Source organism: Pezoporus flaviventris, unplaced genomic scaffold (genome assembly GCF_033815535.1).
Source record: "Pezoporus flaviventris isolate CSIRO_AGI_PZ_B2104156 unplaced genomic scaffold, CSIRO_AGI_Pfla_v1 ptg000031l, whole genome shotgun sequence".
Lineage (NCBI taxonomy): Eukaryota > Metazoa > Chordata > Aves > Psittaciformes > Psittacidae > Pezoporus > Pezoporus flaviventris.
In genome coordinates this window covers 24,342,025-24,355,407 of record NW_026892579.1, presented here as the reverse complement: position 1 = coordinate 24,355,407, position 13,383 = coordinate 24,342,025, and the positions used below count along the sequence as shown (strand labels likewise).

At 38.3% G+C, this 13,383-nt stretch overlaps 1 protein-coding gene across 23 annotated transcripts in view; it reads left to right on the top strand.

The window, feature by feature from the left end:
• Window positions 1–13,383, top strand: part of RIMS1 (regulating synaptic membrane exocytosis 1) — a 303,442-nt gene that overhangs the window by 133,771 nt on the left and 156,288 nt on the right. For 20 of the 23 annotated variants that reach the window (XM_061460482.1, XM_061460480.1, XM_061460479.1 and 17 more), the window contains one exon: window positions 12,775–13,118. In XM_061460482.1, the coding sequence (XP_061316466.1) occupies window positions 12,775–13,118 (344 nt within the window). Of the gene's footprint in view, window positions 1–9,235; window positions 9,315–12,774; window positions 13,119–13,383 lie in introns of those variants that run through there. The other 3 variants (XM_061460507.1, XM_061460508.1, XM_061460491.1) reach the window with 2 other exon arrangements.

Here is a 13,383-nt window from a genome sequence, read left to right as displayed (position 1 = left end):
AATGTCTTATGCTGATTTTGCCTGAAGAGACATAAAGCTTGCCAAAAAGTATTTTTCTTAAAAGAGAAAGAAAAACCTGAATCCCCAAATGCCTTCTTTTCAGAAGAAAAAAACAAACTGAGGAAAAGAAGTAGTTTCCTCTGAAGTAAGTTTTGTCTGTACATCATCAGTTTCAAATGATAGATGATAATGATACATCACCTTCATGACAAGATGAGAACCCAAATTTATTGCTTTTTCCAGGACACTTGCTTCCTCTTAATTCCTGGCATTGACCTACAATCTTCCTATTGCCTCTGTCTGAAACTTTATCTTCCACTTGTTCTTGCCTCTTTAATTATTCCATTCACTGTGCTTTGAACCTCTCTACCTCTTTGTCCGTGTCCTCTTCGACATTCTTTCTTCTTGGCCACAACATCCTGCAAGTCTTCCCTCTTACCCTGTCTTCTTTTATCTAGAGACAATGAAGAGCTGAAGTGATTAAGAGAAAGATATTAAAGACAGCAGGGCAGAATAGTGTAACCTCGAGTAAACCAGTTGTATTTAAGCTGGGATAAACCGCTGGTTTTAGTATAATCATCTAAAACTTAGAGACAACCAGACTGAAACAGTGCTAACCTTTTTTTTTAATACATAGTCTACTGACCTGATTTCAGTATGGATTTAAAATTGATTGTGAAAGGGAGAGAAATGCATATTAATGATTAAACTCACATTCTAGAAACAACAGGTATTACTGTAACAAAATCTTCTAGAAAATCTTTCATAAAACCCCATGTCTATGGATAAGGGTGGAGTTGTCTGATTTGTCTTTTATGTCTCTTTTGGGTTTAAATAACCCAAGTTGATTTGTTTCTTTGGGATGATTCTGGTGGCTATATTACATAGTCTGAATTTAAAAGAATGAGAGTTCAAAGATGGAATCATGACAATGAAACAAAACTGCGAGGAGCGGTACTGTGAGCAGAAAGATATCAGAGGAGTTGGTCAGAATGGTCTTTTCAGTTTAAAAGATCATCAGACTTTTTGGACCTAGCAAAAGGCTGATGTATCTAAAAGTTATTTGTTTGCCAGATGTACCACATGATCAGAAATATTCCTGCTTCCTACAAGGTTGTGTTTAGTGTTCAGCTACTGTGAATATAGCTGAATACTGAACATTAAAAACATCTGTATGAAGGAAAGGTGATCCAAATTTAGGCAGCAGTAGATGGACCTCACTAGCTCTGGAAGCTGTCCCCATGGGAAGGCTACCTTTTATCAAGCAGGGAACAAGGCAGTTCAATTCTTAGTTGCCAATACATTTCTCTTTCCTCTATATAGGGTTCAAGTGCCTGGGGAGCTAGCATTTAAGAGGGATCTATCTGTCCATAATCTGTTACCTGACTGAAAAGGTTGCTGGTGTCTGCTGAATAGACTACATGTATGCACAAAAAGTCTTGATCCATCTATAAATGTGGACTGAGGGCTCATGGGCCTTATATTTGTTCCACCGTGGAGTATGCATCCCTCCATTTCTGATCATAAAGAAGCAGGATATCCTTGGCTGTTATGTCTTCCCTTCATACCCCTAAGTCATCACTGTACTATATGCCTTTCGTTTGTTTAGGAAATGCAAAGCCTCGTTAGATATCTGTGAATACACAGGTAAGTGCAGAAGATCAGAATGTCTCATCACCTAGCAAAGTTCTGATCTCAATTTTTGAATCTGTTTTTATAACAGTAGCTTCATTTGATAATGAAACATCATTGCTGTATGAATTCCCCAACTGTAATGTTCTGCACTGCTGTGCATCTTCTTACCTTGTTGAAACTCTCCTCTTTCCCTGTGTGGTCTGCCAGTAGTATTGTAAATTCAGGACAGTGAACTTACGAGATCGATACTGTGTATGGTCTGTGAAATGGCTGTCAACAGTGCACTGTTGAGATAAGTCAAAAAAATGTATAATATTCTTGCACTGGCACAAAACTCCTATTGCGTTTTCCTGCCCCTTTTACCTTTTCCTTATCTTTAAAATCTTCCATATTCAAAATCAAAGTTGTTTGTCCCTTTCTCAGTCACCCTGTAGTCTTTACTTTCCTAAAAATCTGCACTTTTCCTTACCAAAAATACATTGTTTCCCCCATGATTTTCTTTTTAATTAAATCTTAGATATCCACTCAGATTTGTTGTAGAACACTGATATTCTCTCTTCCCCTTCCTCAAATCTTCTATCCCAGATTTACTGAGATACCTTTGTGCTCGAGCTTGATAGCACAGATAGCACTTAACCAGCTTAGCCTCAGACTCTGCACCTGGAGCGAGAGGTGGGAAAATTAAGAGAAAAGACCATGGACATCTCAGAAGGTAGGATCAACAAAGATGAAATGTAAAAAAATAAAACCCCAAAGCCAAAAAACTTTGTAATCCTTTCAGTAAGGGAGTAACTGCAAATAAGCTGTTGAACCAACTTGCATGGTGTGTTGTGGTTTCCCAGGATAGTCCGGTAGTTTTTCCGGAAGAGGAGGTCAGATTGTTGATCTGTGTAAAGCAGAATGTTGCAAAAAGAAAGAGTATGTTTGTTTTGAAAATAGCTGTTATAAATGTTTAAGAAGCTGCAGTGATGAAATCAAAGTGGGAAGAATGCGTCTTCTGTCATTATAAGCATTTCATACATTTACATGCATAACAAAGCATCAAGCTTAAGTATTGCTAATTGTGTGAAGAACACTACAGACTTATGGATGAGTCTGGGAGATACTGTGAATCATGAATGTGTATAACATGTATAGGGCATAATCCTACTTGGTGCCTTGTCAAAACCCTTACTGGGCAGTACTAGCTGTTGCAAAATATTCATTTATAAGTAGGCACCATATGATACTTAACATTCCCCAAGCATGAAAAGTTCTGTATAGCTGTATTTCCACCATGGTGATTTACAATTAAATAATACAAATTTTGCTCACATTGGTAGGGTTTCATCATGAATAAATTTATTTATGTTTCCAGGTTTATCAGGATTATGTTTAGTACTGTATCTATGAGTGCTATAAAAAACTATTTGTAACAGATCATTTGGGGACCATTGCACATCTTTGCCCTCAGCCTCAGAAAAGCATGAACACACTGGCTGTCCCTGATAGTGGTGGTGATTCAGGGGTGCACACAGGGGTGCCCAGGCCTGGGAGAAAGCATACCCTTGGTGCCATGCCCTCCATCACCGAATCACTTGCAAATTAGATGCTTAATTTCACAATCTAGTTGTGAATAAGGCTCTGAGAGCTTTATTCTAGGCTTTGTGTGGACTTGGGGGTGGGAGAGCTCTAAGCAAAACTTAGAAGCCAGAACTTCCCAGCATAGGAGTTAGTGGGAAACAGAGGGATATACTGGGTAAGCAGAGCTAATAGTCATCCGGCATGATTCTCTGCGAATGGAAAGGTGATCAAAGTGGTCAGAGAAGGCCTCTGTCAAGCTGCACAGCAGAGATCACTCCAGTGAGATTGTCCTGCAAGATGTCAAAAATATGCTTTCTGCCCTTTCAAACAGGCTGTTTTCAGGAATTTGAAATGGCAGATCTGAATGTGCTGCATACTCTCCCGTATGTTCCTTGGGCAGGTAGTTATGTCATCCGTAAAAATCTTTGTCCTAAACTGATTGTCACTGATTCAGGTAGTTCCCACTACGAATACTCCTGAACTGCTAGCCGTCCTCTATTGCCTTCTAACCCTATTTACATAGCCAGTAGTGATCCTCCTCTTCCTCACAGCCCCTGGATTTCTGTGTCATGTCTGCATAGTGCTCTGTTAGTCTCATCTTCACTGCCTCTTCCTATGGATCCAAAGTCTTTGTAAGCTTTGTTCATCTCCTGTGTCCATTGTTCTTTTCCGTGAATTGTCCCTGCAGATGGAGGTACTCAGAACAGATCTCCTGGTGATCCAATAGTGGCTGTCAAGGCTAATACATTCCTCTTAGTAACTCAACAGTGACATTCATTTCACAGATTGGGAACCCCAAATACAGGTTTAGGGAGACAATGTCTTTTGAATCTGGAAAGAGCGCCATCAGCTGTTAACACCTTACTTTAACATGGGATAGAGACACTTAATCTCTGAAATATCTGGAGGTGCACATATATATACATGATAAATATAAGACAACGGTTCTCACTAACTCATATTGGAAGTTTTCAGGCACGCAGTCACTTCACTTTCATTAGGTAAAGGTAAACTTAAGGTCCAAGATATCTAAGTTTCTCAGTGCTTTATCCCATACAGAATACAGAATGGTTGAGATTTGAAGGGGGCCTCTGGAGATGCTCTAGTCTGAATCCCTGCTCAGAGCAGGCCCAAGGCCATGGGCATGTCACACTGGGGTTTGAATGTCTCCAAGAATGAAGAGTTCATTACGCTATTTTTATTTTGTGTGTATCTGTGCGTTTGATAATACAAAATCAGAACTTAGTTCATGCCCATTAAGCCCTGTATGACCCATCAGTTGACCCACTCACTTTTCATTCCATGAGCTTTTTTTTTCACTTCAAGAATTGGACTCTGAAGTTAACTGTGTTTTGATTAACCTTCTTTACAACTTCTCTACAGCTAGATGTTTCCAGTTTCTTTTCCCATTAATTATTTTACATTCTATACCAAAAAAGCCCTCTTTCTTCTGTACTACATTTGTTCTGATACAATTTGCATACGAAGAGAATATTTGCATACAAGAACAGTATAGAAAAATAACAATATAGAAAATAACAATATAGAAATAACAATACAGAAAAATAAATATAATAAATAATATTTAAACAAATAAATAAATAAAAAAATGTGGTGTAAGCTCCCACAGAGATGATGTACACACTCAGGCGCTATTAACGACAGTCTTGTTCTGAGCATTTCTATATTTTTGCTGCAGTCTGTAAATATGTAAGCTATTAAGTGGAGTGGAAAGCTCCTGGTGAGTGCTCTCTGTTTTTTGAATGAGAGTTACAATGTTATATCGGTCCTGGCTGTCAGCTGTTTCATGCCATTTACTTCATTTTGTTAGACTTCTGTCATTTAAAAAAGTTGTTTCCATCTTCCATGTGTAGCTGTAACTATAGAAACCATGAAGTGATTAAGAGGAATACAGTTAATGCTTCTGTGGCTCATCAAGGCAGACAAATGCTCAAATACTTAGACAAAACTTGTTGATTTTAAGGTTAGAAGAATACACAAAAATGATTTATGAGATGATTTCTAGTGTAGCTTAATGGTCTGTGAAAAATGGAGATTGATGTGACAGAAAATGTACAATTCATGGCTACTACATTATCCAAAATATATTAAGAAATTGAAGGAAATTCAGGCAAGAGAAATGAAGCTGAAAACAAAACTATCTATGAGGAAAGAGTGAGATCAAAGCAAAGCTTTCTGAAGTTGTCATTGTCGCAGGGGCCTAGAAATTTCCCACTGCTGACAAAATAAAAACACGGAGAGTGAAACTGGAAAATGTGGACGAGTGAGGTAAGAATGAGTGTAACAATATGGAAACTGGATTTTAAGTGGTCTAAGCTGAAATACAGGGCCTGTGAATTAATTACACCATTGGAATGTTTGGGATTGCTGAGTTTCAGAAAGAGTAGTCTAAGCGTCATCATGATGACCTGTGGATAGATAAAGCCTGTACTTTCTGATGCTGCACAAATTTTCTCAAGGATTTGCTTGTCTTCCGAAAAAGAAATCTTCAAGCCTAGACAAATCAGCCCAAGTAATTAATACTTCCTGAGTCTCTTCTATTTTTAACAAGCCAGGATAAAGTCTTTCTGAGTTTTAACCCCTTGGTATGATAGCTTCCTGTCTCCCTCAGAATTGTAAGTTTGTAAATTTTGATCATTTTAGTTAGAAGTAGACCTAAACACAGAGCTGCAAGGGCATTCAGGTGCAAGGTTTCACAGGTTGTCCAACCTATAGTCCTGTTGTAGAAGGTCACCACTGGAACTGTGACAGTACAATTTTTGTAGTATATTTTTGGTGGTGTGTACTAATTAATTTATTTTTTTGTTAGATTTAGGAAAAAAACTCAAAACCTTGCAGGGGGAGAATATTTCAGATTACTCTGTAAGTGTGCTGGTATGAATCTTTAGACAAAGCCCATGCCTTCTCTACTGGCGATTTTGGTTTCTTCCTTGAACTCCAGAGATACTCTCAGAGAAGTACATTGCAATAGTGACTGGAACTTGGCAGTGTGCTGGTTTAGATTTATTATTTCATATGATAACTTTAGTTGCCTGAATGTATCACTTCCAGGATTACTGTAGAGAATGCTTAATTTTTGTGGAAGCTGTTGGGAGCTTTCTGAATGATTGGCAGCTCTATCTGAGGGATTTTGGCAGCAGGGCATGTGAAGAAAGTGAGTTGTTTTTTGATTTATTTTTATCTTAAAATGACTAGTAACGCTGTTGCTAGCAGCATTGTCCACAAAACTGGCATAAAGCACCCTTTCGATGTTAACTGCTTGCATGCCGGCTCTGCTGCATCTTTTCTACATCTTCCTGTTGGCAGTTTGTTAGTTGTTAGTTCAGAAACTTAGGCCATGAATAAGATTAGCATGAACTATGTGTTCAGTTGCCTAAAAGTAGGCATCTGATGCCATTTTTGATGCCCTACGGTGCATAAGACATGTACGTCTGGCAGATGTGGTGTGCCCTCTTAAGTGGCACATGGCAGGCAGGTGGGATGTGCTGACATCTCTAATGGCACTAGCCTGTCATTAGGCACAGGTTTTCATTTTATTTTGTTGTATCTGCTTGAAAGTAAGTGGATTCTGTTTGAATGGAAACTTATATACCTGCCATGCCTGTAGTCACTTCTGTGTAGACACAAAAATGTGTCTTACTGTCATCCTTATTTGTACATGTAGGATCTGATTTGAAAAGTTAACATTTTGGTTAGCTATGAAAGGCAAGCAGGAAAAGGGCATGAAGCATGCTCTCTAGGGCAAGTGGAAAATTCTGATAAAGCGGGGTTTTAGACATCCCTCCTGGATGCTCTCACTCAAACACGTAAATGGCACTGCAGACTTGAGGGTGACATGTAGTTCTGTGAGCAGTGGGGCCACTTTCCCCATGAACAAGTCTTGTGGTTGAATTGCTACATAGATTCTAGGATGCCAAGAAAAGATTGCACTAATGAAATACTCATAGGGCTTTTGCAGAACTGCCTATTTCACTAAACTTCTTAGAATATAAACCCTAAAAATCTTCCGTGGCTGTGCAAAGTTTTATTACATTTTGTCCAGTGGGTTAAAACGTCATTGTGTGGGGAGAAAAGAGGGAAGAAACCAATCAGCTGTCAGCATAAACCTCATTTTCTTGCCAAACTGGGATAAAAATATCAAGCTGAAAACCTAAGTTATGAGGAAAATCTGCACTGCACAGATATGGAAGAACAGGGAGTGCTAAAATGGCTTCAGTATCACAGTCCTGAAATGGCTGAGTCCCATACATCTGATGAGCGTCAGTGTGGGCAAAGGGGTCCTCTCCCTCCATGGAAAGGATAATGGAAGAGAATTGTACTGTCCTTCTGAACCTTTTAGCCTGGAGGAGAAGCTTAAGAAAAAGGAGAACCTAAGTCTCCTAGGCTACTTCTTTACTAGCAAATTAAACCTGATCCGGGACTATTCCTAGGTGTTAAGCGTATCTGTGCTAGTAAATTGACAGAAGGCTGCTTGGCACGCTCTTGGTCTTCTGCTCGCTAGCATCACTTTTCCTGGTGGTTTGGGAGCTGGAGTACTCCAAGACTTATCTCCAGAAGGCAATTTGAATGCAACCAGCTTTCTTTGAAGGAGAGCAGAAATTCTAGCATAGATGCAGGTTATATCATGTTGTTTGGCTTTAGTGCTCAAAAACATGCCTGGGCAAGTTTAATACACTAGTACTGGTGTCATTGCAAGATGTAGTTTAAAAGGAAAGCATTCTCTTTGCATAGGGAAAACATCCTCTTTCCTCTGTTTGCCTCTGTTCCTGGCCACACAATTTCACTACTCATTGTATCCCTCCATGAGAAAAACGCAGATAAATTTCTGCTATGTTTTCAAATGCAAGTGGCTCCTGAGAGGACCTGACAGTCAAGAAAGAGGATCCAAGGGAGTATGGGGAAGCTGGGAACAAAGGGAGATGACAAACCCTGACAGGGAAAAAGAAGAGCAGGAAAGGAGGGAGGCAGGGAGAAGACCTTCGCTTTTGGTGACCAGGAGCCATTAGATGAACTCAGCTGTGTATATAATTTTGAAAAATACATTTAATGAAAGCTTATATTCACAAGCACATTGTCATTAGACAAGTAAAGTTGGTTTTTATTTTGGACTGATGTAAGAATTCAAGTAGATTTTCATCTTCATTTATTTATATTTTAATGGAGTGAGGCCATCCTGACACTTTAGCTAGGGTTTTATTACCAAATTCATTTTGATATAGCAAAAGAGATAAATGCAGTGCTGTATACTAATTTCATGGTTTGCTGCATGTTTTTATTATCACAGAAACATTAAGTGATGCGTAGTCCAACTTAATTCTGTGAATGAATAGTTTTGTAGGAGTAAATTGATAACATTTCTTCCCTCTGGCTTTCAAGACATGACTTGCTGGGTGGTGCAGAGCCCTGCTGAAGTTAATGATGCCTCAGGCAGCGAAGAGGGTCTGCTTAATTGGATCTGTCTGAAATAGCTAGTGTCTTCTAGACATGCGTAGAAGAAGTGGCTAAAGAAACTCTAAAAAAAAGCAATAAACTGAAAAGATGTTGTGTATACATCCTTCAGAATGGAAATAAATAAGATTGCATGAAGGTTCAGTAAGGAACTAGCTTTAATATAGCCTGCTATATTAGCACACTTGTTACCCAATTTGCTGTACAAATCAGGTTGCATGGGAGTCAGCATAACTGGGTTTGCAGTTTCCAAACTCATGGAGTGTGGTCCTTATTGAGACTCCTGAGAATCTGTTTCGGGTGGAGGATTTGGGGAACTTGCTCTGACCTTAGTCTGAGTTTAGCCTCATATGTTTCACACAAATTGGTTACAAAGTTTGTGTCTCCCTAATGTGATGTTAGCATCCCAGAGCATGTTTGGGAGTCTCCAAGTTTGAATTTGAAAAAAACCTTCTACAATGTAGTTTTGAAATACATAATTCTGGAGAAGTGTTCTTATTTTTGTAACTAAAAATGTTCTTTTTCTCTATGTGTATAGTTGTATATATTACTTGCTATGGGCTCTTTCAAGTTGGAATTTCATATTGTGTTAGTACAGGAATACTGTTCCTACTCATTGTGGATCACATTCAGAAGTACCCGTAAGAGTAAGTTTGAGGAATATTTTTCTATTCTATGAATGAAATGCCCTGTATTCACGTGAAGGCAAGCATGGGATCCTTCTAGCATGTTTTCACGCAGCCTGTGAAGTTTCCACGTGAACCTGTGTGGGAACTCTGCCGAGTCCTGTATGTGCCACTTTGTTATCGTTATGTAGCGGTAAAGTCCAGAACCCTTTGCTATGCTATGAAAATGCACATTTTTCCAGATCCATGCGTATGAGCCCTTGGAATGAGGAGCACCCCTTTACTGGTTCTCTTTAATAGCTTCACATGCAGATATGCATTGACCTATTCGAGAATGCAGTAAAACCAGAAACAAACCCAACCACAAAACCCACACTCTGGATGTCTTTAGTGACTTACTGTAGCACTGCATCTGAGCTCATCATCCAGAAAAAAGGTAAACAAACTGGTTTTGAAGTGACAGGCCAGAGTAAAGTTGTCTAACACTCTTCATTTTACTGATGCGTTGCGTGGAGGTCCAGAAGCCACATTAGAGAGCTGTAAGCCTTCATCAGAGCATTTGTTTGGTTGCCTAACATCTGTGGAATGTTAAGTTATTACACAGACCTGCTTTAGTTTAGATTAGTTTGGACCTCATCCCAGTGTATTCAATCAGGATATAATTCCTGCATGCTGCTAAATTGCTTGCTTCATGTATTTCTCTAAAACTGTTTTTCAGTATACAGTTTTGTCAGTGAAACTCTTCTGTCACCTCAAGTTTTGGTTGTTTTTTTTTGTTTGCTTTTTTTTTTTCTTTTAAAGAAAAGCTTTAATAATTTTTCTTTTTGGACTGAACATATCTCAAAGCAAACACGGCATTTGTTAAGTCCTGAAGAGATTCCTAAACAGGGATGGTAGTGTAGCTTCTCTGTGAGTATAATGCAGATTTCATATATATGTGTAAGCTGTGGTGATTGGTATATATACTGTGTCCAAACTGAAGTGTTTAAGGACAGCTGTAAGAAAATGGTTTTGTATTTACATGTCTAATATTTCTTCTTTCTGTATTCTGTATTTTTCTGTGTCTATTTGTGAATTAGCTATTCCTATTTGTTTAGATCTCAGGATATTTTGCATAAAATGAATTATAATATCAAAGATGATTATGTAAATTAATGGTAATTTCTTGAAATTTATTGCATACTTTATACATATTTTAAATGATCAAATACATTAAATTGTAAATGAAGTCTGTTGCCATTTTTGCACGTTTGAACGTGCTTAGATACATACACACGTAATTTAATTAAAATATTTATATTTTACCCTAATATTCCTTATCCTTCCTTTAAGCAAACTCTAGTTGATTTATTTTTGTAATTAACACTTTTTTCAGCCTTCTCCATGAGCTGATAAAATAGAGGCAGTGACATTTTTCATTAATGGCTTTGGTTTGTAGCATTGAAATAGATTATATACACAGACACATGTGCACGCACACTTCTGCAGTCTAATGAGCTAAGAATTGTGTCAGCATCTATAAAGGCATTTAAAAATGTGGGTTTTTTTTCCTTTTAGTCTCGCTGTTTTTTTTAATGCCTGTGATACTGACAGCAGATAGACCAAAAAATAGATTCTATTAGAACAGATAGTACGATAGCCTGAATCGCTGTTTTGTGAGGTAGACTAGATAAAGGAAATAAGACATTTTGGAATCAAGGCTTTTTTCTTGTTAAAGGAGTAGGATTTATTTTGTTGAAGTTGCTGTTCCTATTATCCTACTGAGGATTATCTGTTTTTATCATAATACATGTTTGTGCCACTGTTGGAATAACTGTAGCTTTTGATTAAATTTTGGGTTGTTTTGTGGGTTTTTTTTTTAATTAATCAAAATTTTAGTAGGCATTTCATGATCCTTCTTAAATAGAAATATAACAGCTACCTTTTGATAAAGGTACAGTCCAGATACAGAGAAAAGTATTGGATGGCTTTTAAATGTGGCTTGGTCAAACAGTGGAAAAACAGTATTAGAAGTTCTGATGTAGTCTTCAGACCTAAACAGATAACTATTCTGGGTGTTTTAACTTAATTATGTTAAGTATGTAAAATTATTATAATTTTTATCATGCTGTGTAAGCCATGCACTTCCACCCCAGGCCAGAGAATGAGAGAGCTTGGTACCAGAGCTTTGTCCTGTTGCAGTTTTTTACCTGAAGCGACTGTTTTTTTTGTTCCTTTTAATTTAAAGTGTTTTATAATTTTGTGACTGTTGCATCATTCCTATGTTTTCACAAAATAATTTGAATGTATTTTTCGTTCCAACTTTTGTCATCCTTCTTGCCCTCTTTACAATTTTACCCGTTCTTTAACTAAACATTTATTAAACAAATACTCTTTACCTTTTGCCATATTACCTGTCAGCTTTGTTTCACCTCTCTTTCTATTTCTGACAAAATTCCTACCTCCTGTATATCCTTAACGCATTTTGCCTTTTTTGTTCTGTCTCAAAATTCCTTTTGTCTTTGTCTCAATTTTTTCTTTAATAGTCACTTTAGAATGCAGATTAACTTTTATTTTTTCCTGCTAATTTACTCCTGTACAGAAGACTGTCCTGTACTGTATATAGACTGGAAGCATAGTCTCACTTTACTGTGTGTGCTCTTGTTTATCTGTGTATCTGGAATATAAAAAATAATTAAAAAAATCCTAAGAAGAGTCATTCATGTACACAGCTTCATTGTGATTGACAGAGACACATGTTTAATTTTGATTTATTATTTACAGCTATAACTCAAACAGATCATAAAAGATAATTTCAAAGTAGCTGAATATATGGTACTTCTGAGTTCTTTTTATTGGTGCATTTAGTTCTCTATTAGTAGGTTTCTTTAGGTCTTACCTTACATCTCTGGTAAGTAGTTGTTGTGGATGTAGCTAAAACCATGCACAGTAAATGCTAAATTTATTTGCAGCATAATGTTGAGTTATGTTATGTCAGAAACAATAATTAAAGGGACATACCATGTGAGTTTTCTGTGACAGCAGAGGTTGGGAGTTAGCAACCTCTAACTCCCAGCTCTGGGCTGGGAGTCTGAGTTGGCTCCCAGTCCAGGGAGACTGGGTATAAGTCCCATTTACTTGTCCTGACAGCAGACACCAGTGAAAATAAACCCAACCCACCCCGCAACTGCATCAACAAGCATTGGTCATGTTGTCAGTATTTACGCAGAAGAGAGCTAGGGCTGGGCTGAGGGGGGATTGCTAAAGGTAGGACTGACATACGTTGACAGCACATTTTGGAGAAGCTCACACAGCATGTGCCTGTAGGATGCTTGGCTCTCGCCAGTGCAGTTAGTGCTTGGAGAAGCATGTTCTGGGTTCTGTCATGAGCACCATCCTCACCAGTTAAGAGGAGAGTGAGACATCATACCTGCTCTGTGATAGCATGCATTTGAGGGCTTGGGGGGTAGCTGCACTGACTGTTCTTGTTGTCTTCAACTAGGTTATGTGGGTATGCAATTTATGTCGAAAGCAACAAGAAATCCTAACGAAATCTGGAGCGTGGTTTTTTGGAAGTGGACCACAGCCTTCGCCCAGCCAGGACGGAACACTCAGTGATACAGCAACTGGCGGAAGCTCGGATGCACCGAGAGAGAAGAAAGCAAGACTTCAAGAGCGATCAAGATCACAGACTCCCTTAAGTACAGCAGCTGCCTCATCACAGGAAATCTCCTCTTCCAGTGTCCAGTCTGACCGTAGGAAAGGAGCAGAAGTATCACAGCCAGCTATGGGTGTGGACCAAAAGCAAGCTTCGTCAAGGTCTAGAAGTGAACCTCCAAGAGAGAGGTAATGCTTTCTGTCTTGACAGAGCCTCACAATTATAAATGCTAATTCAGTAATATTATACAAGGCTGTCAGCTGAGCTAGTTGTGTGTGTCTAGAGCAATGTAAAAGCAAAGAGTAAGTTGATGTAATGGCTAAAGAAGGGTAAATATTTACTAGCAACTACCTTGTCTGATTTGGTCTGTGCAATAGAAAAGAGGAAAAAAAAAGTATTTTATGGATATTTTCCTGTACTTCAATGCATTTTGGTGTACACTTTTAATACAGA